This window comes from Falco naumanni, chromosome 8 (genome assembly GCF_017639655.2).
Source record: "Falco naumanni isolate bFalNau1 chromosome 8, bFalNau1.pat, whole genome shotgun sequence".
Classification (NCBI taxonomy): domain Eukaryota; kingdom Metazoa; phylum Chordata; class Aves; order Falconiformes; family Falconidae; genus Falco; species Falco naumanni.
The window spans coordinates 47,302,811-47,324,587 of NC_054061.1; the positions used below are offsets into that span (position 1 = coordinate 47,302,811).

Below are 21,777 nucleotides of genomic sequence, written 5' to 3' on the forward strand. Positions count from 1 at the left end.
AGGACTGGCTGGGTATTGGTCAGCTGGTGGTAACCGATTTCTTTTTGCATTGCTTTTTTGGTGGTGTTTTCCCATTTTGCTTATCAAGTTATCTTCATCTTAACCCATGAGTTTTCCCACTTTTACCCTTCCAGTTTTTTCCCCTCTACCACTGCAGCGGAGTGAGTGAGCAGCTGTGTAGTGCTTAGCTGCGTGCCGGGTTTAACCCACAACAATTAAACTTTTTTCGATGTATTTGTAATGTATGTGTATCTGATTATGTAGCAACATAAGCTTGATATTTTAATGAAGAATGATATCTTTACTGCATATGGCAATTCAGAAAAACACTTGATACTTGAAAGGTCAAAGATCTTCAGATATTCCTGTTGGCTTGAGGTTGAACTGAGAATTCTCAATGCATTATATCTAGACATACCTAATAGATGATGTTATTCAAGTGGAAAAAAAGCTTAGTCACCCCTTTTCAGTGATGATGATGGTCATAGGTCTCTGGTATCAAAGTTTTCTTACAAGAGTTTTCTTGTATGCTATTTTAAAATGAGAATTTTATTGTTATGAATTCTAGCAAAACTGTACATAATCTTTCTATACTTTCTCCCTCTCATTCCTTTAACTTTGTCTCCAAGAGATGTGCTCCTGCATCAATTCGCCTTGTTGACAATGCACAGTTTCAGTTTGGTAAGTACATAGATCTTCTTAGACAAATATGCTTCTAAGGGTTTTGATTTTTGGTAGTCTGGTTTAGGTGGCAATTCCTTTACTCAAAACTAGACTAAGAAGGCAACGAACCTAAGTTTAAACTTATGCTATAAAAGTGTGATAATGTCTACTTTCAGAAACAGAAGCCTGTCTTTGTCTCTGGGAAAACAGCATGAACTACAACAGCCAGTAAAGAGCCATGCTCTGCATATAAACGAGGGGTTTTTTTTTGCTACCTTTCCATTCTTGGTATGTAGTCTGCTGGGTAGAGTTTGAAACTCTGGTGGCACTTGCTCTGTTTTGCTGAAGGAGCAGAAACTATAGTTTTGCAGTCTAGTACTTGAAACATTTTCTTGCTGAGAGTACTAATGAGAAGTTGGTATGCAAAAAAATTAATCATAATGCAGGCACCTTATTTGGAAGGTAAGTTGGTTGATATACAGATTCCTTAAGTATCAGGTATGTGAAAATATTCTGATGTGGCAACAATTATTTGGGTGGGGGAGGCAATGACTACTCACTTCGGACAAGCATGTCTAGCTTTAAAAGAAGCTTAGATGTAGTAAATGCCATAATCGTATGCAGACAGAAATAATCTGTAGGCTGTAAGTACAGAAAATCAATGAAGCTACTAGAACATTACTGAACACAAATAATTTGTAAAATTTCAACTAGTTCAAATACCAAAACAGGGCGATGTCAGACATGCGGAACAATTATTTTTAAGGAATTATTGGGGAAAGCTGTTGTCTTACTGTAGGAAATTTGGCAAAAGATGTGTTCTGGCTCAAGACACTCTCAAGGAGAACCTAAAGTTCTACTGCTTTGAAGCTAATAGTTTATAGAATGTAAAGGTCTTGCTGAGAATGTGCTATTTTGGTTGTATCCAGGAAATGTAAATGTGAATAGAGATGGACTCTGAAAACCTCTATGCTGATACCACTTGAACGAGTCAGATTTTCTGAAACTTCTTTTGGACAGAAGCCGCAGTGGTGAATCTTGACTTCAAATACCATTAATATGGTGGTGCTGAGAAAGCTGAGCTTTGTTTTTCAAACCAAGGAAATGGATTTGTAAAACCTGAGAGCCCAGCAAGCCTTGATGCTTGCTTTGGTCACTCTTGTGTTTTACTGTTTCTCTCGGATATGTACAATGAAGGCAGATGCTTTTTTTTTCTTTTGAATTTGGAAGACGTTTGACCAGTTACAAGCTTTAACGCAACACTGAATAAATGATTCTTCTACTTTCTAGCATTGATCTGAGATTGCAGCTTATATGGTCATGTGCAAAACATAGTTTCAGGTGTGTCAATATAGATATTTTTTTTCTTGTAATCATTAAGTAGGCTTAAATACAGTAGTTCTTGCAGATGTGGTTTAAATTCATGCCCTTTTGTGATCTGGTGCTTTTTTGTGCACTTAGAGGTGTACTCTCGAGGTATGTTCATATCTGCAGGGAGAGTCCCTCATTACTGAAGAGGGAAGGAGAGTAATCAATTGCTGAATTCATGCTTTATTCAGGAGGAAGTACTTTGTGAAGTATTTTAGAAGGAAAGTATCATGTAAATGGTGCATAACTTTTTTTATGAATTGGGCTCACAGCGTGTAGGCCAGATGCAAGACTGTTGAAGTGAAGCAGTAATGGGAGTTCAGAAGTTGCTTGTAACTGAAAACAATGGAACAAACAGTAAAATACTTTCATCTCAATTAAACCCAGTCTTGAGGCAGAGATGTTAATTTAACAAACTCCAAGACACCATTTATATATCCTGGAATTTTAGTTCCCTGTATGTGATTAAGGAAGCAATTACTAGCTCTGTGTAGAAAATTTTGCACAAGTGACATAACAGTTAATGAAAAAGTTGCTTAACTCCTAATTTGCACCAGTTTTGGCTATTGGTTTCAGTAGTTTTGGCGTAACCTTAAAGTCACTGATTTGCTTGGCTTTGTACTGCTAAAATTAATGAAGTGCGCTTCTAAAGTTTTCCATATGCCGTATACTTGCAAAAATCTAAACTAGGGCAGCCTTAATTAAGTGTAAGATGAAATATTTGTGCACAGTTGTATGTATGCCTTTAAAAAAATTACTGAGAACCTTTTCCTAAATGAGTAGAAAGTGCCTTTAATTATGATAATCAAAGTGCTCCCAGATGATTCTTGCAACTTTGACTATCAAACTTTATTTGCCCCTTGAATTAGTAATTTTAAGAGTGCTGTTTGCCTTAACACACCTTTTTCCACCTTTTACCAAAGGTCATGCTCTTAAACCACAAGTTGCTTCCATTTTCACGTCATTTTTGGATGGACTGAAAAAATTCTACATCACAAAGGTAATATTTGGGGTTTAATACTGTTCCAAGTTTTGCATGCTATTCATAAGATACCTGTTTTGGTATACTGTCTCTAGTGCAGCTGAGTTCAGGTGTAACATATCCTACACTCTCCAGTTAACTGATACTACAATCTCAAAGTGGTTTAATCCAAGATGAGATTATCCGTTTGAGGAGTTATTCCGTGAGAGCTGTTCTTACTGGTCATATCTGTAGATGAGATTAATATACTCTGTCTTAACAGTGAGTTGGTGACAAGAGCAAGACTGGAACCAACTTACCTAGCTTGCAGACCACTGATCATCAGTTAACACTGATGGAGTGAGACCAACACTTTACTATCTTTTCCTCTTGTCAGATTTTTTTTTGTCAAGGCAGCCTACCTTGTTACGTGAACTAGAATTCTGGGAGGACCTCAAGATATTTGTCTTGAATTGCCTGTGTAAACTGAATTTTTGTCTTACTGGAATTCATCCCAATGAATACCCTTTGTAGTCCAGAATTATCTGGTGCTAAAGTTACTTCACTTGTGCTTTTGTGTGTGCTATCTGTCTTGTTAGCTAATTTGGAGCAAAAACCAGTAACTAAAGATTTCCTGCAAATACTGGTATTCAAATGTAGAAAACTGTATCATCCTAGATTTAGATAACTGTTAGATAAGAGGAGGTAAAAATTTAATTCTGATTTGATAATATTTAGTGTCTTCAGGGAGTGGGCTTACTTGAGAGACAGTGGCTAGTGTTAGTTCTGCTGTTCTTTCTTGGGCTACTGAAGTAGAAAATGCCATGTGTCTTGGAACTTTTTGCTAGGGAATACTTATTAGGTTTGGAGATAGCCCAAAAATTTTGTCTTCCCTCCCTGATCTGCTGTAGCACAGGAAATAACAAAAGTAGTAAAGACTTTGGCAACAAGGTTACTGTCAGTTTGAAATCCTAGTTGGCAACATCTACTGCTTCTGGAGTCGGCAACAAGCATCACAGCTTCTTGGGTTATCGTATCACCAAGGGATGCTGTATGCCAATTCCTCCAGCTCTGCAGGAGGAAAAGAACATCTGCAAAAATGAGATAAATGCTGTTTAATACTGACGCAGAGTTTCCACATTGGTGACCACTCTAGAGCTCTGTCAGGGCTCAGTCTCCTGGTGTATATAAGCAACCACTATTTAGGAGAAACTCCCAGCTGGGATAGGAGGTAGGAACAGAGGGAGCCAGTTTAATGACCCTGAGACTGATAATGGAGATGTTACTGGGACAAAGATACTCAAATCCATCTTATGCTTACTTCATCTGTGAATTGCTCCCTATACAAAAAGTTAACATCAGTATACAAAACACATCAGACGAACACTTCATTCTTCTCTTGAGTGGAGTAATATTTTAACTAATACCCCTTAAGAGAATGGGGACAAAGTCTTTCTGGTTTACTCCTCCATGTAATTTGTGACTGTTTACTAATAGATGAATGCTTTAGGTATTGCCTACTAGTTCACACTGTAGTATCTAGTTCCCTCAGTGCCTCTTAAAGAGAATTAAGGTGTTATCTAAGCATTACAGCCAAAAGATGGCAGAATAGGTGAAAGGATTCATACTAGATGAAATATAAGTGGTTCTAGAACAAGAAGGTACCATAAATGGTATCTTAATAGATCTTTATTCCTGTCCTTGAAGTTTCACTGCAGTAACAGTATTTCTATTTGTTAGCTATGCTGTTTTTGTAGGACTAATGGATAACAGATCCTTTGCACAGTGAGGTATAGTCTGTTTCATGGTGGTTTTCAGTGTTGGGCTGGTGGGATGCAATATCCTCCTTTAGAAATACTAATTCAGATATCTCTGACCAGGGCTCACTGTACAGATTTGAGGTCAATGGCTAGAGGACTGAGCCACACCAAGATACTTTACCTCGTAGCTGTGTTGTGGGGGTTTTTTTGAACCTCCTGGTACTTTCAGTTAACTTCCAGTATAGTTAATCTGTTGAGTTAAGGGAGTAAAAGGAATAGCAGCTCACTGGGATTTTTCTCAGCATAGCTATTATGCTTAAAGGATGAATTTGAACTATTAATGTAACCTCATATAACCTTGCTGTGTGCTGAAATAACAAGCTACCACAAACATTAGAGACTAGAAGAGATGAATGCTACTGGAAGGGCTTTAAAAAATAATTGCTTGTCAATACATGAAGAATACATTGCTCTAAATTATAAATTTTTACCCTTTTTAAAGGGAAAAATGTGAAAAGACATTAAACTTTATTGCAACTTTATATTCATCTCCGTTCTCTCTGAAGTCTTAGTAGTGGTGGTTCACTGGAGCTAATTAATAATTTTAAAAGTTAGGTAGAAAATAAGTAAGGCTTTTACTTTTTGGACCGGTTGCAAAGATATGACTCATAACTGTTACTCCCAAAACAAAGCCATAGACAGCCTCTCTGTATTAGTACTAAATTTTTAGTAATTTTCTCCAATTTCTACTGGGATATGCTCCCTGCTACAAGTTTATAAGTTATTTTCCTTCCATAGTGCTTTTCCCAGTATAGAGATTTTCTGTGGCACGCTGCTGATACAACTGTTTTGAGGGCAGTGACACTTAGTCATCATTGAAATCTTCCTGCTCTAATACAGGAATAATTGGTAGAATATAAATGTCTCCCTATTGCCGAAAACATTTTAAGACCTATTCTTTCTTCAGCATAGGTAGACTGCTTTTATGCCTATCCTGTTTTTTTAAAAGGAGGGGCGGGGAATCTGTTATTTCAGTAGGCTTCTGAATGTTTGTCCTGTCAAGGAAGAACTTGGCTGGTTTGGGGGAAAACTTTTAAAGGTGTGTTTTTCCTAATATCTCCTCTTAGCTGCAGCAACGCTTGTTAATCAGAACATGTACTGTGGATTTGAAAAGTAAAAACTTGTTGCTTGCATTCTACCACATAAGTTGTGGCATAATGCGGTTTTCTCTCTTTGCAGTTTAAAGGATTTGATCCCAACGTACTTTGTGTAGCTACCTTGCTCTTTGAGGGTGACAGAGAGAAGGTTCTTCAGCATGAAAAGCAAGTCTATGATATTGCCACCAAGTTTGGGTATGCTTTTCCAAGAACTTTTTCATACAAAGCTGGGAGTTGACTGTTCAGGAAAAAATAAATTACCGCATTTTTCTAGTGATTACTGTATGGATGTTCTCAATTTACTAGTTTGGCAGTAATCAATTAGCCACTGAATGTTCCCTTTGATAAATATGGTTTGTGCTAAGTCTTAATAGGTAACTTTACTAAATAACTTCAGCTGTCTATCACAGAAAAATAAGTACTTGATTGAATATAGAATTGATGTTATTAAAATGGAAACTAGCCCTTGTAATTGCTTATAGGCATAGAACCTGCTTGTTTTGCAATGCTAGATTCTGTATTTTAACTACAGAAAGGGAAGACAAAACCAGAAGGGTAACACTAAATCTTTGCAGAATTGATGTGAACATAAGAAGCTTATTTAAAAGGTATTTGTGTTTAGTTAAAGGAATGCAGTGAAGTTGTTCCTCAGACTGTTTTCTATTCTTGTAAAGGAACAGAAAACATTCATTAGAGTGGCAGGCTGAATAATGATCAGGTAGTTTCTGTCCTTCTACTTTGATTAAGCATGATTGATAAGAATCATCATTAAGTGTGATTTATGGAGAATATACTTTTTTCTTAAAGTTATGGATAGTATTAGTCCTAACTATTCAAATATATAAGTATTGTTTTATCCATTTCAGGGCTATCCTGTCTGAAAGTTGTCTTCACTGTGCTTTCATTCTACCACTTAAGACAGCTTATAAAAATGAGATTTCATGTGAGCAGTTTGCTAACATCCAGTGACAAGAATAACATTACTTTTGATCTTAAAGAGTATTTTAGTTATTTTTTAATGTTGTATGCTAGAAAAGGCTTCAGCTGTGAATCCTTTTGTATTTTGGTATTTCAAGGTGATGTATTGATAAAGGGGGGAAACTTGTCTGTATTAGATCTGTTTGAAGATGGTGCTGTCTGTGCTGCTCAACTAATAGCCTTAACTGTTTGATAGCTTAACCTGGTCTAAAATGCTTTTATTCTATTCTTCAAGATGTTTAATTTATCCCCTCCTTGGATTTACAGGAGCTTCTAGGAGGACTGATTACAGATACATAGCTCTTCCTTGTTCTCAGAAAACAGTAGTTAAACTCACTTTCGTAATGCTTTGAACTTCATAGATAGTGAAAGCAAGGCTTCCTTTTTGTTTTTAGCAAGACTTCTTTTTCTTTAGTGTGGTGTCTTTTTATCCATTCTCATCACTTTACATTTTTGGGATCTTAAGTCGGTCTTGTTCTTATGGCCTGTGAGCATACAAGTGCATAAATCCAATGTGCTTAGAAATGTAGTTATACATATTCCCGTAAAGGAACATCAAATATACACTATGCCTAGTTCAGTTTCCCTTGCTCTTTTGTGACATTAGAAGATTTATTTTAAGATCACATCAAATATTTTGTTACTGTTAATCTCTTTCCCAGAATATGGAATGAAAAGATATGCGAAGAGTTAAAGGTCTGATCTGAAGTAACTTCTCATTTCTAATGAAAAGACCCTATTATTTGCAGCTATTCTAACACAGCTTAGACAGCTCAGCTTACACATATATTTGATAAAGTAATTCTTCTTGGAAACTGGTGATGATTATGCTGGAAAACTAATTAAAACTCTTGTTAATTGCAGTGGCTTGGCAGCAGGAGAAGATAATGGACAGAGAGGATATATGCTGACATTTGTCATTGCTTACCTTCGGGTAGGTCACCTTTTGCCTACCTGCTGAAACTTCTGTTAATAGAAGAGACACATCTTTTTGCATTTAGATTTCAGAGAAAGCATCTTCATGTAACCTTGGATGATATCTCTCACTTTTCCCAGAGGCTATACCTCTTCCCTTTCTGACTAGAGTTTACTTGTGGACCTTCATCAGCAAAATGTCATAAAAACATTGACTTGTGTTAAGAAAATAGTTTCTAATAAATGATAGAGAAAACTAGATGGAAGAATGCACAAGCTGTTGCTAAATAAACCAGATTAGACTTAAATCTAGAGGTTGAATGTAATTGGAGGCTGGGAGAGTACTTGAAATACTAATGTGCTTACTTGGCTCTTAAATGTTCTTTGGACATCTGCTTATGGCTGTAGTTCAGATCAGAATTCTAGGATAAATGGAACTTTAGTCTGAACTGTTGCAGCTGTTCTTATGAATTTTAGTCTTACTGTTTGAGACTTTTTTTTGTTAGAATAGTATGCACATCCAGAATACTAGGTTTTATTTGGCTTTTGTAGGCAGGGTCAAATCAATTTCCCTGTACTTCAGCAGGCTATATGTAAAATGTGCAAAATGTTTGTCTTTATTTTACCTATATAGGAATTACATTCCAAATATTTCTAGGTACTGTATTGGTTAGCACAGCAGAACTCTTGGCTTGATGTTATAGTGATACAAATATTTCATTAGTGTAGGCATGCCGACAGCCTGACAAGTTGTCTCACTATAGCAATGGCATAAAAATGTTTGTCATTTGTGTCTTTGAAGAGCTACTCTATTTTCATAATTATAAACTAATGTCACTGGGACAGGTGGTTGTTTTTGCTAAATAGACTTTCTAGTTTTTTTTCATTCAGACTAAAGTTGCTCAACTGTTAGCTATGTAGCATTCACTGGAATCCTGGATGTTGATGCTGAATTTCACTGATAATTTCTCTGTTTATTAGGACCTGGGCCTGGATTACTATGTAATAGGAGAATCATTTGAGACATCTGTTCCTTGGGATAGGTAATTATGTGATTATTTAGAATTGCTTAAAGCTTGTACTTGATTTCATTCAACTTACTTCTAACTCATGGTTGCTTATGGGGGTTCTCTAATTTAGGCCTCATGTGTATTAGAGGTTCCCTGATATGCCTCAAGTCTTGCATCTGTGTGTTCTTGCTAAAGTTGCTAGTAAATTACGTATCAAGACTTTGTAAATGCAATGTATGCAAGCATTCAGTAATATTTCTACTTAAGTTAGCTTACTGTAACAAATTCAGGACTTGAAATTTCCCAGTTCAGTAAGGTGGACAGTGGTTACAATAACTGTATTGTGTGCTAAGCAGCCACATGGGTGGGATCAGCAGCGTATTTCACACAGAAAAGTCTGTAGTGAAGATTGAAAAAACAAACCAAAACAACAACCAACAAACAAACAAAAACCCAAAACATTTATGTTTTTTCTTTCCCCAGTAATGCAGGGGAATGAAAACTGAAAAGATATATTTTACCCAAGATTAAGGTTTTTTTTTTTCCTAAGCTTCTATTGTTAGCTATAGTTGAGAACCACTTGACCATGACAGTTTAATATATGAAATAATTTTGAATGCTTCTGACTGTTTGGTAAGCCAGAAGCCTCTTAAACAGGATCGAAGCTGACTTGATTCAAAGCTTTACAGTATTTAATGCAAAGTGGAAACTGTGTGAAGTGAGATGGCTTAAGCTGGTGAGCCTGTACCCTTGCTATTGAATTCAGTGGCAGTAGTAAGTTCCAGCCTCTGCTTTGAAAATTGGCATAGTATCTTGTGGGTGGCAGAAATCTGAGGACAACGTTAAAGCAAAATTGTTGTTTTAGCTTTATAGATTTTGAAGGATGCTGACTTAGCTGTGAATTTGTCTCCCTTGTTTCAGGAGAGATTTTTTTTTCCTAAGAATATAAGAAAATACTTAAAATTGTCCTCACCAAAGCAAATGCTTTCAAAAACCTCTTTCTACTTTGACTCACAAAAACTATGCAATTTCCCATGAATCATTTAGTTACCTTGTTCCTGACAGGCTGGAGATACTTGGATAAAATATTTAGCTCCACTTTTTTATTCACTAAATAGATAAACTTTTTTTGTGTATTACTACTTTCAATCTGCAAAGTAGCTTTAGATCTGTGTAAAATGCCTTAATCTGAATTATATAGTATAGCATTGTAGACCTTCCTGGGAGAACGTACTACTGAAGAAATATGGTGATTTTTTGATTGTTCTAGCACTTTGGATGCACCTGGGTCTGTCCGGGGGGGGGGGGGGGGGGGGGGAGCAAAACAAGTATGGCTTATGACAAGATTTAATAGCACATTGCCATATTAGAACTATAATATTTCAAGCTGGCAAGCTAGTGCTTAGGTGGAGTATCTCCAGTTTTGGCCTTGCAACATACCAAAGGTATGGAATTAGCAGAGTATACAAGGCCTTAGAGTTCTCAGGCTTTCTACTGTGGGCTGTATTTGTCAACTACTTTGCCAAAAATTTGAGGCTGTTTTGCTGAGAAAGTAAGGACGTACAGAAGTAGGTAACCTCCATTTTCTGTTGAACATTTTTGACTCCTATTCTTTATGAAAAAGAGCTTTCATTATGTACAGTACTTCAGAGTAAACTTGCTGTGCACAATAAGTACAGAAAAAGCAATACTAGTGAAGTCTTGGTGAGGGGTATTCTTAGAACAAAAACTAAGCTAGTTAAAACTGGTTCTAGAAAGGAATCTTCTGTTTTATTAATTACACTTTTAAAAAAATTACTGAAACCAAAGCTGTGGTTTTTGGGAAGTTGTATAAAATCAACTATTTTAACATGTTTAATGTTATCAAATTATATTTTAACATATTTTCTGTTGCAGGGTTTTGGACCTTTGTAGGAATGTAAAGGAAAGGATAGTAAGAGAATGTAAAGAAAAGGGTGTTCAGTTTGCTCCTCTTTCTACCTGCAGGTAAACCATGCAACAACCTAAATTTTTCTGTAACCTTTGATTAATAAAAGAACTAAGGAAGAGGTCATGAAACTTGCTAGCTAGTAGCTAAAGTGCATCTATTAATGATATTACAAACACTAGTAATCTTGACCTTTCTCTTTAACCTGCAATTGGATTGCATATAAGAATGGATAATTGGAGGGATTAGTAGCAGCACTTGATAGGTCTTGACACGTACTCTTGCTTATATGCACAAAAGTGTAACAATTAAAGCTTCAACTTACAAAATCATAGCATTGAGTCACTTACGAAGTATGAGCAAATAGCATACAAAACTATTTTGAAAAAGATGCTACCCTTTTCATAAGGTCACTTATTTGTGTAATCACATAATGGCTGGCTTAATACCATAAAGCTTTGTTTGTAATGCAGTTCTTGTCAACAGGGTGACGCAGACTTACGATGCAGGAGCATGTGTCTACTTCTACTTTGCCTTTAACTACAGAGGAATTAGTGATCCTATTCATGTCTATGAACAAATTGAGGTAATGTATACAAGAGCAATAGTTGAGGGGGAGAAGGTGATGTCTTATAATACATGATGAACCCATTGGCCAGGCTAACTGAATTTTACAGGAAAGAGCTCAAAATTCTTTGTAAAGCTTTGATCATTAGCAGCTTGGGGAAGAGGTGTGCACTAGAAGTGCACTAAGTAAAGACTACTAGGTGACTGGTTTAGACATCAGCAAATGGGTAGCTGTGACTAAAGTATAGGAAAGCTTGATCTGGAGTTTGTTCTTAGGTGGCAGAAACTATCAACTGCAAAACCTAAATCCATGGGAAACAAAACAGTTCCATTATTTACAAAGCTTCTGCTTTCACTTAATAGTCAATTAGTCTTTCAAATACATGGTAAAACCATCAAGATCATACTTGGATAGGGCTGCATGTAGAAAATAATGTATATGAGGGGGTCTTTCGTGCTGTTTCAGGGAATTAACTGCTGTGGCTATTTCTGTTTAGGCTTAGGTAAGTGCTGGTATATAGTCTGCTGTTAGAACAGTTGTAAGCTGCTTTGACACTTTTCAAAAAGCTTTGGGATAACTCTGCTTTAACACTTGGGCTGGTGAAACACTATACTTACCTAGTTAGGGGAAACTAATATCCTTGTTACCTTGAAGATTTAATACTTGGATATGTAATACATAGAAGGGCTATGGCTAAACTGCTTTTCATCCTACATTTTGGTTCATAGGTTCAAACTTCAGCACCAGAAAATTGCTAATAGGACTGTGGAGATATGGTCTATACTTAAGTATGAGAAGAATGATATGCTAAGTATATTCTTTAGAAATGTCTCTTGAACCTGGCAAGCGGATGCAAAATTTTATCTACAAGTTCTGAGGCTTTCATGCTGTTGAATCTAGGACATTGGAGAATTTAATACTTGAGTGCTTATTTAATGAGACTTTATTAATGCTTAGATATTACCACTTATTGGAATTTGGTTAGCAGCGTGATCATCTGGATGCAAGCCTTCCATTATAAGTGACTAAATTTAACCTAACAAAGCGAGTTTACCAACCAAGTATATGCACTCTGTGACAAACTGAGAAAATCTCTAACTGCATAGGTATGGTTATATACATTATTCCTAAAAAAAGTATGCTTTTTAAAAAAAATATTTAGTGCTTGTGCTTAGAAAAGCTTTGTTACACCTTCTAAGCTGTCTAACTATTCATGATCAGCTGGATGGAAAAGAAGATTCTAGAGCTTGAAAGTGTTCATATATTTTGTAACATAAATTCTGTGTTCTGCCACAGACTTCACCCATGGAGGGGTTGTCAGTTGTGAAGTACGTCACTTCCTCGATCAGAATTTTGGAGATCTGGGTCTAAACTCTGGTCTGAATAAGGATCTTAAATCATCCTGAGGAGCACGTTTTCGAAGTTGCTTATTGCAATTAGTTTTTCATTAGGCACTTAATCTTCCAGATGAGCATCCCAGCTGCTAGACTAGTTTAAGCAAGGGGGAAGTGATCCAGAATATTCTCTCCTGCAATAATAGATTTGTTATAGTAGATGCCATTTGAAATGTCTTGGCTTTAGTAATGTTTATTTGAAAAATCCCCACTTAGATTTATTTGCAGACTTGAACTAAAATGTTTACTTGTATTGTGTACCCTAATTACTTCTGAACTTTTCATAGACCTGTGTACATGAGTATGGTAGCAAGCATTTCACTAAAAAGTCTTGTGTGTTTGCTGTTGAATAAATCCTTATCTTTCCAATTTAGAGGGCTGCTAGAGAAGAAATACTTGCCAATGGAGGGAGTCTGTCACATCACCATGGAGGTAATGTTCTCAGTCTAATATTAGTCTCTTTGATACTGCTAAATATTCATGAGTAACATAAAATAGCTTGTAATAGAACTGTGAAAAATATTTCACAGACGTGAACTGAGCTTACTGGGGGTGAGGAGGGGATGTCCAGGCATTCTTTCTGGAAACTTCTCACCCTTTTGCCAGACTTCCAGCAGGAGTGTCCCTAGACCTGGTTTGCTTGACATCAAGTCATACAATGTGCTGCATTTATGAGCATCAGCTTCAGACCTTTGATAGGAAGTCTACAGGTTTCAGAACCTGAAAATGTAGTTGATTGGTTTCTTAGACAACTTCTACTGAACCTTGTGCAGAGGTATATTCAGTTAGAAAGACCTCAAACAGGATTTTTGGTCTTAAAGTTTAGTGTCCCTTGTGGCTAGGTGAATACTGCTAGCCCTAATTCCAGGGCACTTAGTGAAAGTATCTGCATAAAAGAGCCAGTGACTTTAAACTGGGCATGTTGCAATCTACTGTTTGTCGTGTAATTTGTTATGCAAGTACTGATATTACTGGCTTGCTGTCTGTTAACTTCTGATTATCCAGTTTCCTCTTTTTGGAGTTTGGGGATTACTTGTCCTGAATTACTAGCCTCTTTGCAAGCTATTTTGTGCTTTAATATTAAAATTTAAGGACCAGTGTTATATATGTGATACTTCATGTACCTGATGATTTATTTTGCTTTTCCCACATAGTCAGATAACCTGACTTGGTTTTTAATCTCTAATGCTGTGAACTTAAATGTCAGAAAGACTTGTTGCAGAATCAGTTTGGTTTGTGCAGCTAGCTTCTTGAAACTGGTTAACTTATTGCATGTTTTTTTTCTTTCTGCTTTCTTGAGGCATTGTCTGGCCACAGAAATAACAGCAAAGAGGAAGTCTAATGTTTTAAAATTAGATAAAGAAATTGTAGTTCTAAGAAAGCTCTGTGTGGGAACAACAGAAGTGTGTGCTTTAAAACATCTTGGTGACTTCCTTGACTTGAAACTTCTAGCTGGGGCTGGTTTGGGGCATCTAGCTTTGATAAAAACTGGAATGGGTGCTGCTTTAGCAATATCAGGATATTGAAACATACGTAGGTGATGAGAGCATGAGTGAAAACAGTTTCAGTGTTTTTTAATATGCTCTTATTGTCTTCTGATTAAATCTTTAATATGATGGTATAGTGGACTAGTCAATTATCACATATGGGATGTGGAATTTACCACCACCACCACCCCCTGATGTACTGTTGTGCTCCCCTGCTGTGGCAGCTGTATTTTACTGTGACTAGCATTTCATCCATTAACTCACATGCAGCTGGAGCTTGTCACATATTTGGGTGTATTTGCCCTCACCGTATGAAACCTTGCTTACAGCATATGTTGAACAAGAAAAAAAGTTTGTATGTAGCATTTTCAAAAGCTTGCACACTTGAACTTTCTAACTCCACAGATACGGAAAACTTGGTTTGTTAGACTACTTAAGTTCCTGTTGTATGCATGACTACTTCTTACACTGATAAATATTTTTTGCTTTGAGTGTTTTTTTGTCTAGCGGGTCGTTGTGTATGATACTGAAGATTCATTTTTTGATACTTAGTACATATGCTGCTGAGAATTAGCCTAACAGTATCAGTTTTATTTACTGACCTTCAGGCTTTGTCATTCTTAGTACTGCCAAGACTAGTCTATTGTGTGGGGTAAAAGAAAATACTGGTGCAATTTCTTCTAGTATTTGTCTTGTAATTGTGATTAATAACAGTTGTTTTCACTATCTGGAAACAGACAGGCTGGTTTGTCTGCCTACAATCACACTGTGATAAATGGAGCTATTTTAACTCTGGTTTTGTGTATCAAAGAAAACAGATGTAGTCTGGGACTTGAGGCTATAAGAAATACGAAGCCTGCTTAAGTCAATCTTCATACACTCCTTGAGTGAAGAAGTGGACATATGTGACACTGAGATGCATAAAGCTCTAAATCACTTTACATCTAGGGAGGTATTAACTGCAGGTAGACATATAGCTACAATCTACAGTGAGAACTGAAATCATGATACTTTTATGAAGAGTAACTTCAGAAACACTTTACTTAAGGTTCTATTTTAGTCTTAGTATCTCTTCTTTCCTCAGCTCCCTCCAGGCTAATGAAAAATAATTGTAACTTTTAAGCAAGATTCACTAAAGTAATACTATGAGATTCCCCTCTCCCAATGACTTTTGAGACTTAAAGCTTTTAAGAAGTATAGCTGTTATTTGTAAATGGATTATATTGAAGATCACACTTTGCAATATGTGAGAACAAGAACATTCCAACAAAAAAACTGCAGAAGTGTATCAATACCAGCCTTGTACAGCAAGCATCTCATGGACACAAGAAGCTATAGTGAAGTTGGATATATACATCTGTGTAACGAATTTATCCTTTCAATGTAACAATTACTTGTATTTTGGAGTAGACTACCTGGATTTTCTTGTCTTACAAATCTGGATATCATTTCTATAATACTGCAACCTAAATGACTTTCTCCTTTTAATCAAATTCTGTCTTGAAGTGTTTCTCTTGACTTGCAAATATTTAATGTCAGGAATGGTTTTCCACTTGATAATGATTCTGAATTATGTAATGAACAGAGTTTACATTTAGAAAGAATGAGGCATATGTGTTGCTATAAAAATACACTTAACAGCCTATTTGATCAGCTATGTATTTTATGGGGGGGAATTCAGCCATTCTCCAGTGCACCAGAAATTCTTCCTTATAGAGAAGGTTATCAGACAAGTCTGCCAGGATCATAAAAATCTAAGTGTTAGGTCTGTTTCTTGCTAAACTTGTTGTGAACAAACTGCTGAAAAGCTGCTTAGTGGTTTTAAAGTAGCTTTTTAATGTGTGACTTTGAAGTGATTTCTTCTGCTGCCATTGTCCCTTTTGGCTAATGCTATGACATAATCTGAGTTAGTAAAAGCTTTTGAAAGGTATTCAGGAATTAGATATCCTAGTTGTAGCATTCCTGGTCTTAGTTTCCTACATGAGATTTTAGTCTTTATCATAGTTTTCACCTTGCCTTGACTATGTCCTACAGGTAGAATGTGCACACTTCTGAGCACAGCTTTGATTGTTATGCATTTCTGGCCACTGAGTACCTTCTAGATTTGAGTTGAAGTCTCATGTAAATAAGGATTGCTAGAGCCACCAATACCTTCTAGAAACTTAGCATTTAAAGAGCATCCTTAGAAATGACAATTTCTTGTAGAAACAAGTTTATTTAGATACATGATTCTTCTAATCATCTAGGGCAAACTCTAAAACCATCCATATGTGTCACACCTGGTGTTCTTGAATTCAGGTTTTGTAAAAAAACATGCTTTTTTGTATACATAAAATGCAGTGTGCTGAGGAAGTATCAGTAGGTATGACTGGTGTATAAATACAACTGTAACCCCTTGGGGTACAGCATCAGGAGGGAGCTGACTGGATTTGAGCCTGATTCCTTCTGTATTAGCAACCCAAGCACCCATGTAAATCTAAGGAACAGGGTAAAAATTAATGATTGTTTCCCTTGCAGGAAATGTTCTAACTAAAGCTGGTTACTTAAGGAAACAATTACCAGCTTGGGCTATTTTCCTCAAACCCACCATTTAGCCACTTAACATAATAGAATTAATTGTTTTCTACTTTCTAGACAGATTGACTAGAAAAAAGGTTAACTAGGTAACCCAGGCTCCACAGGTTTAGGCAGAGTATCAATTTCCTGGCAGTTTATGTATGGAAACAAAACAAAAACCACTACCCCACAAAAACCCAAGACAAACCCTAAAACCCCCTGCACCTTACTTGCATGCAATTGAATGCTTGACAAGGCAATTCATTGCAATTCTTTGGCATCATTAAGAGGCTGTGGTTTAAGCTATACACTGTAGTAATTAACCCACACAAACTACAATATCTGGAATTGTAAAATTCCATTACGGAGGAGTTGAACACATTTTCTCATCTACACGGGAAGAGTATCTTAGCTTTAGGTTAAGCACTGGAGGCTGATCGTATGGGGTTTTTTTAAACCAGAGCTTGCTGTATGGATTAGAACAAGTTTAAACTGACATTTGACAGAGTAACCTTATGTGAAGTAATGGAGTTGTATGTTCTTGCTTGGTCTGAAAGTCTTAATAGAATAGTCATCGCTGGTACCTTTTCCACCAAAAAAAAAATGCAGAGGGCTTTCTGATTAGTCAACACAAAACTTGAAAGTACTGAAGTTATTTAGATATAAAGTGAAAATGTGTAAGATGTTATGGTGGTAAGTGTTAAGTATGTGATAGATTTCAGGTACGCTGGTCCAATGTACTTCAGCACTACTACAATATTAATGTACTGAGCTTTCTCAGTGTTGCAGCTCTTTCTGGAAGAGTAGTAAGCCGTTAAGCAATTTCTATGAGTAGAGAGATGCTTTCTGTAGAGAACACCAACTTCAGGAAGTGTGCAACAGCTGGAAGAGTCCCACCCTTCTTATGACCTGTTACTGCTTCTCCTTTTGCAAAGCTATTCTGCAATAATTACCTCTAAGTTGAAAGGGCTGCAGCAGAGGAAGTCTAGAGCCATGTGCAGTGCCACTAGAGCCTATTTCCACTGGTGCCACACACTGCTGTAAATCTGTTCTGTATGGGTGCAGAGTTATTTCTGGGATTGGTCACTAAATTAAAACTTTCCTTACAAGAGTGTTCATGTGTACCCAAGTATTTCATATTCCAAAAGTGAAAAAAACAATTGCTGCCTGCTGTTTGTAGCTCCATTCTTAGGAGCCAGATTTTCTGCAGCTATCCAGATGCATTTTTGAAGATGAGCACATGTAGCCTTTGAGCCAGGAGAGCTATACTTCAGTTTTATCATCTTTGTGGCCAGCAGATATGTGCTCTCTATGCACTTCTTCGAAAAATCATGCACATAGGAAAGTTTTGGTAGAGTGTAATGTTGATGCATGTTTGGTGGTTTTTCAAAAAGTGGGTTCTGCAGGAGCAGCCTAGAGTATGGTTGCCCTTCTCAAAAGTGTATTGTATTCCCTAACAGATTAAAAGGGCACTGGAAGCATGAGCAACCTTTCTAATGAAATCAGTGAAGGGTTGGACCAGCCACATATCAGAACTGAGAAGTTGCTCACATGCTTTTTTCTTTCATATATGAGATTATATGGACTATAATGATAAAATTTGAAAATGCTGCAAAAATAAAACTGGTGTTGGACTGTCTCAGGGTTGCTACTGAATGAGCTTCTTGGCTTTCTGGTCTGAAGTATGTTGTGTGAAGTAGACATCTTGTCATGTTAGGGAGTTTGTACTTTATGTAATAGGCTGGGCTTCAGATTAGGAAGCCATAAATCTTCAGTGAATGTTTTAAGGCATTGGACTGCTCAGCACACCTCAGGAACAGGGCACTTGCCACTTGTAAAACTTGAAAACTAATTCTGTTTTACTTAATCTTGGATAATTAAGATGTAAGATATCTTCAGAGGAAGAAGATGCAAGAAGGAATGGCTGTATTTGTTTCCAGTTGGGGCAACGAGGACTGTGTGTGTAATGGTGTGTATAGCTAAGTAGTGACTTGTTAAGCTGCTACAAATTGATTGTACAATGTTATACTGATTTGAGAACCTTTATTAATAATGTTATGATATAGTGTACAGAATCAAATGAATTTGATATCATTTTTAATTGAGAAAAGTGTACTGGGCTGACAGCCCAGAAGTGGTAGATGGTTGGATAAAATCTAGTTCTGTGCACACTCATGTCAGTTAAATGTCTATATAAATGGCATCATCTAGGCCTAAAACTAAAAGGCTAGAAATGGAAAGGTGGTTTTCTGTAGCCCATGGTAAGATCAGTCTTAACTGAGATCTTTTATTGGTGGGGAAGTTAAGGCTTCCTTGAGCCCACAGCTGTTCTTTGGCAAGGCTTAGTGTGGAGTTAACCAACTTTGCCACTTAGAAAATGCCATAATAGTAAAAGATGTTACCATGAATGTAAAAATAATTCCTTCTCCTTTCCCCTCTTATCCTTGAAGCTAATTGGATTGTCCTGTGGAGGAGAAGGGCAGCACTAACCTGAAGTGAAACAAACATAAACATTGCTGTTCTAAGTGGTGCTCTTGTCTGCACAGAGCCTTTCTTTCATTTGGTCTATTTTCCATTTAATCAGATGGATTTAGAATTTGAAGGGTGAGACTGCTTCAGTGCTTTTTAACTCTAATTTGAAAACCTGAGTAGGTGAAAAATCCATGTATATCTTATTGAGCAGTAGGAGCAGGGGCTCAACCTACTGTTATCAAGGGGTTAAAATATTTTCATTGAACTTGTTTGTGAAGGACTGCTGGTAACTGTAGTACAGCTTTTTTTTCTTTCCAGTTCACTAATCAAATGTATGTTAGATTTATTATTGCAAAAGTATAAACCATAGAAAATTTGACAAGATAGATGTGTAAATTATCACTTTGACAGAACTAATGATGCACTCCAAGCACCTTCTGTTTTCCAGCACTTGGTGAGCGACTTCATTAAATATGCAACGACTGTTTGGTGCTGCTCAGACAGTAGTTCAGTTCCTTGTGGAATTGCATTATTACTGGAGGTGTAAAAGAGGCAGGCATGCTAGCTGTTGGGCATCCTGCTGTGATTCTAATGTGCTCCATCTTGTTGGAGCAGTTGTTTGCAGTCTTTTCAGGACAATTACATCCATAACCACAGGACACATTCACTGAAACTATATTACAGATAACAGTTGAGAATGGTAATGACTGTTCTTCAGCTGTTTGTGTAAGAGCCAGTGTGAGTGACTTGAGGTGATGGTCAAGCCACATCCATGGTTCTTTTTTTGTAGCAGTAGCATAAAATTTCCCCAGATAAAATTAAAGTACATCAGCTTGCTCAGTCAGATTGTTGTGATGGTATATTTACAGATGGGGTCTTTTTTTTTTTTTTTCCTTGAGCTGGGCTGCAAAATACAACCACAGCTCCTACCACATGACAAATTCTTTTGCCCTTCAGTTATGATCTTTGCTCTTGACACACATGCTGCTGATAGTTTTCTAGCAAACTGCAAATTTCATTTTCTCACTTTATTTGCTTTTTCAGTTGGCATTGTGACTAGCTCATATTCCTTAAGGTATAAACAAATATACTCTGTTCTCCAGAGGTCTCCCTGTAATTTATTATTCTGATGACAGTTTGATGGTTACCCTGAAAACAGGGCACAAAAGATGGCTTGAATTTAGCTTCAGATACTTTTAAAGCATCTGTCTCTCAAACCTCTACTATATGGCATCATACTGACAAATGGATTGTGTTTCAGGCTGTCAAGTTAAATGTTATAGTGTGTTTAATGAAAAAATGCCCTTTATTTTGAATGATCTGTTAAATCAGAGTTGATGACTTGGTTAATTAGTATGTGAACACTCGGCCATTTAACAGGACTATTGTGAGACTTCAGTGAAATGAGTTTTTAAATGGCTGGTGTTTCAGCTTTGCTTTGTTTGTATGTTGTGAATATCCATTTTTACATGGGGAAGCTAAGCTGTTATGTAATGGTATGAGCAATTACCAGCCTGTGTAAAAATTTGAGTGAAAGATATTTTGCCGATTTAAAACTAGGCTTTAAGTCTTCTCCTTAGAAAACAATTGTTTACTATTTAAACCAGTACTGTTTCAAGTTTGATTATAGAGTTATATTTTCACTTTAAAGCAACCAAGAGGTGTGGGGTTCTGCTTTCTAGTAAACTCCTCTACAGCCTTAAAATTAGCTTGGTGGCTTTTAAAAAATTATTACTGATTCCCTATTTTAATAGAATGTGATTTCAGCCTAAGCTTCATCTGAATTTCATAGTTTCTAAAGAAAGTAGACAGTGTGGAACACAGTCTTCCTCTGGGAGTATGCTGAGCTTAATGAGCTTGATAGTCTGGTGGGCTCAATAAATCAAATAAAGCAAAACATTTCTCATTTTTGAATAAAAGCATTTATCACACAGTGTTTATTCATTCATGGTCACAAGATTGATTGGCTCCCAGAATCCTGCCATATATTGAAGCACTTTGTTTTTGTTTTTCCAGTAGGCAAATTACGGAAGCGCTGGATGAAGGAGAGCATCTCTGATGTTGGCCTGGGAATGCTGAGATCTGTTAAGGAGTATGTGGACCCCAATAACATCTTTGGAAACAAAAATCTTTTATAAAGCCCTGCATAACATGATGTACTAAACTTCTTCAAAGTTACTATTGAAATTACTCCACTTTCATTGTATTGGTATCCCAGTAATCAAATATAACATAACTAAACTAGACTAAACTAGTAACTTGATTTTTTTGCCACTCTCTTTCCCCCTCCCCCCAATAAAGTGTAAACATTGCCGTTAATGTTTATGGATTTTTACTTTACAATGCTCTTAAACTCTTACACTTTGTGCCCAGTAGGTTGTTTATTATCAGCCAGGAAATGCAGATTTGGTTTTGCAGGTTTGGTCAGGCAACACAGCTGACAGTATTTTCAATGCTGGATACTGCCATATGTTTCTTACTAAAGCATTCCCTGCAAGGAGAACAAAGACTGGCAACAGTGTTTTCTACAGAAGCAGTTGCTCAACCCAGCCTCTTGCTAA

General features: G+C 36.7%; 1 protein-coding gene across 1 annotated transcript in view; it reads left to right on the plus strand.

The window, feature by feature from the left end:
• AGPS (alkylglycerone phosphate synthase) overlaps positions 1-21,535 on the plus strand; it is a 55,815-nt gene extending 34,280 nt beyond the window's left edge. Inside the window, exons 12-20 of the mRNA XM_040604822.1 lie at positions 630-681; positions 2,955-3,031; positions 5,992-6,104; positions 7,752-7,821; positions 8,784-8,845; positions 10,709-10,798; positions 11,226-11,325; positions 13,076-13,133; positions 21,233-21,535. Coding sequence (XP_040460756.1) covers positions 630-681; positions 2,955-3,031; positions 5,992-6,104; positions 7,752-7,821; positions 8,784-8,845; positions 10,709-10,798; positions 11,226-11,325; positions 13,076-13,133; positions 21,233-21,354 — 744 coding nt within the window. The 3' untranslated portion in view covers positions 21,355-21,535. The remainder of the gene's footprint in view (positions 1-629; positions 682-2,954; positions 3,032-5,991; positions 6,105-7,751; positions 7,822-8,783; positions 8,846-10,708; positions 10,799-11,225; positions 11,326-13,075; positions 13,134-21,232) is intronic.
• Positions 21,536-21,777: the final 242 nt, after the last annotated feature.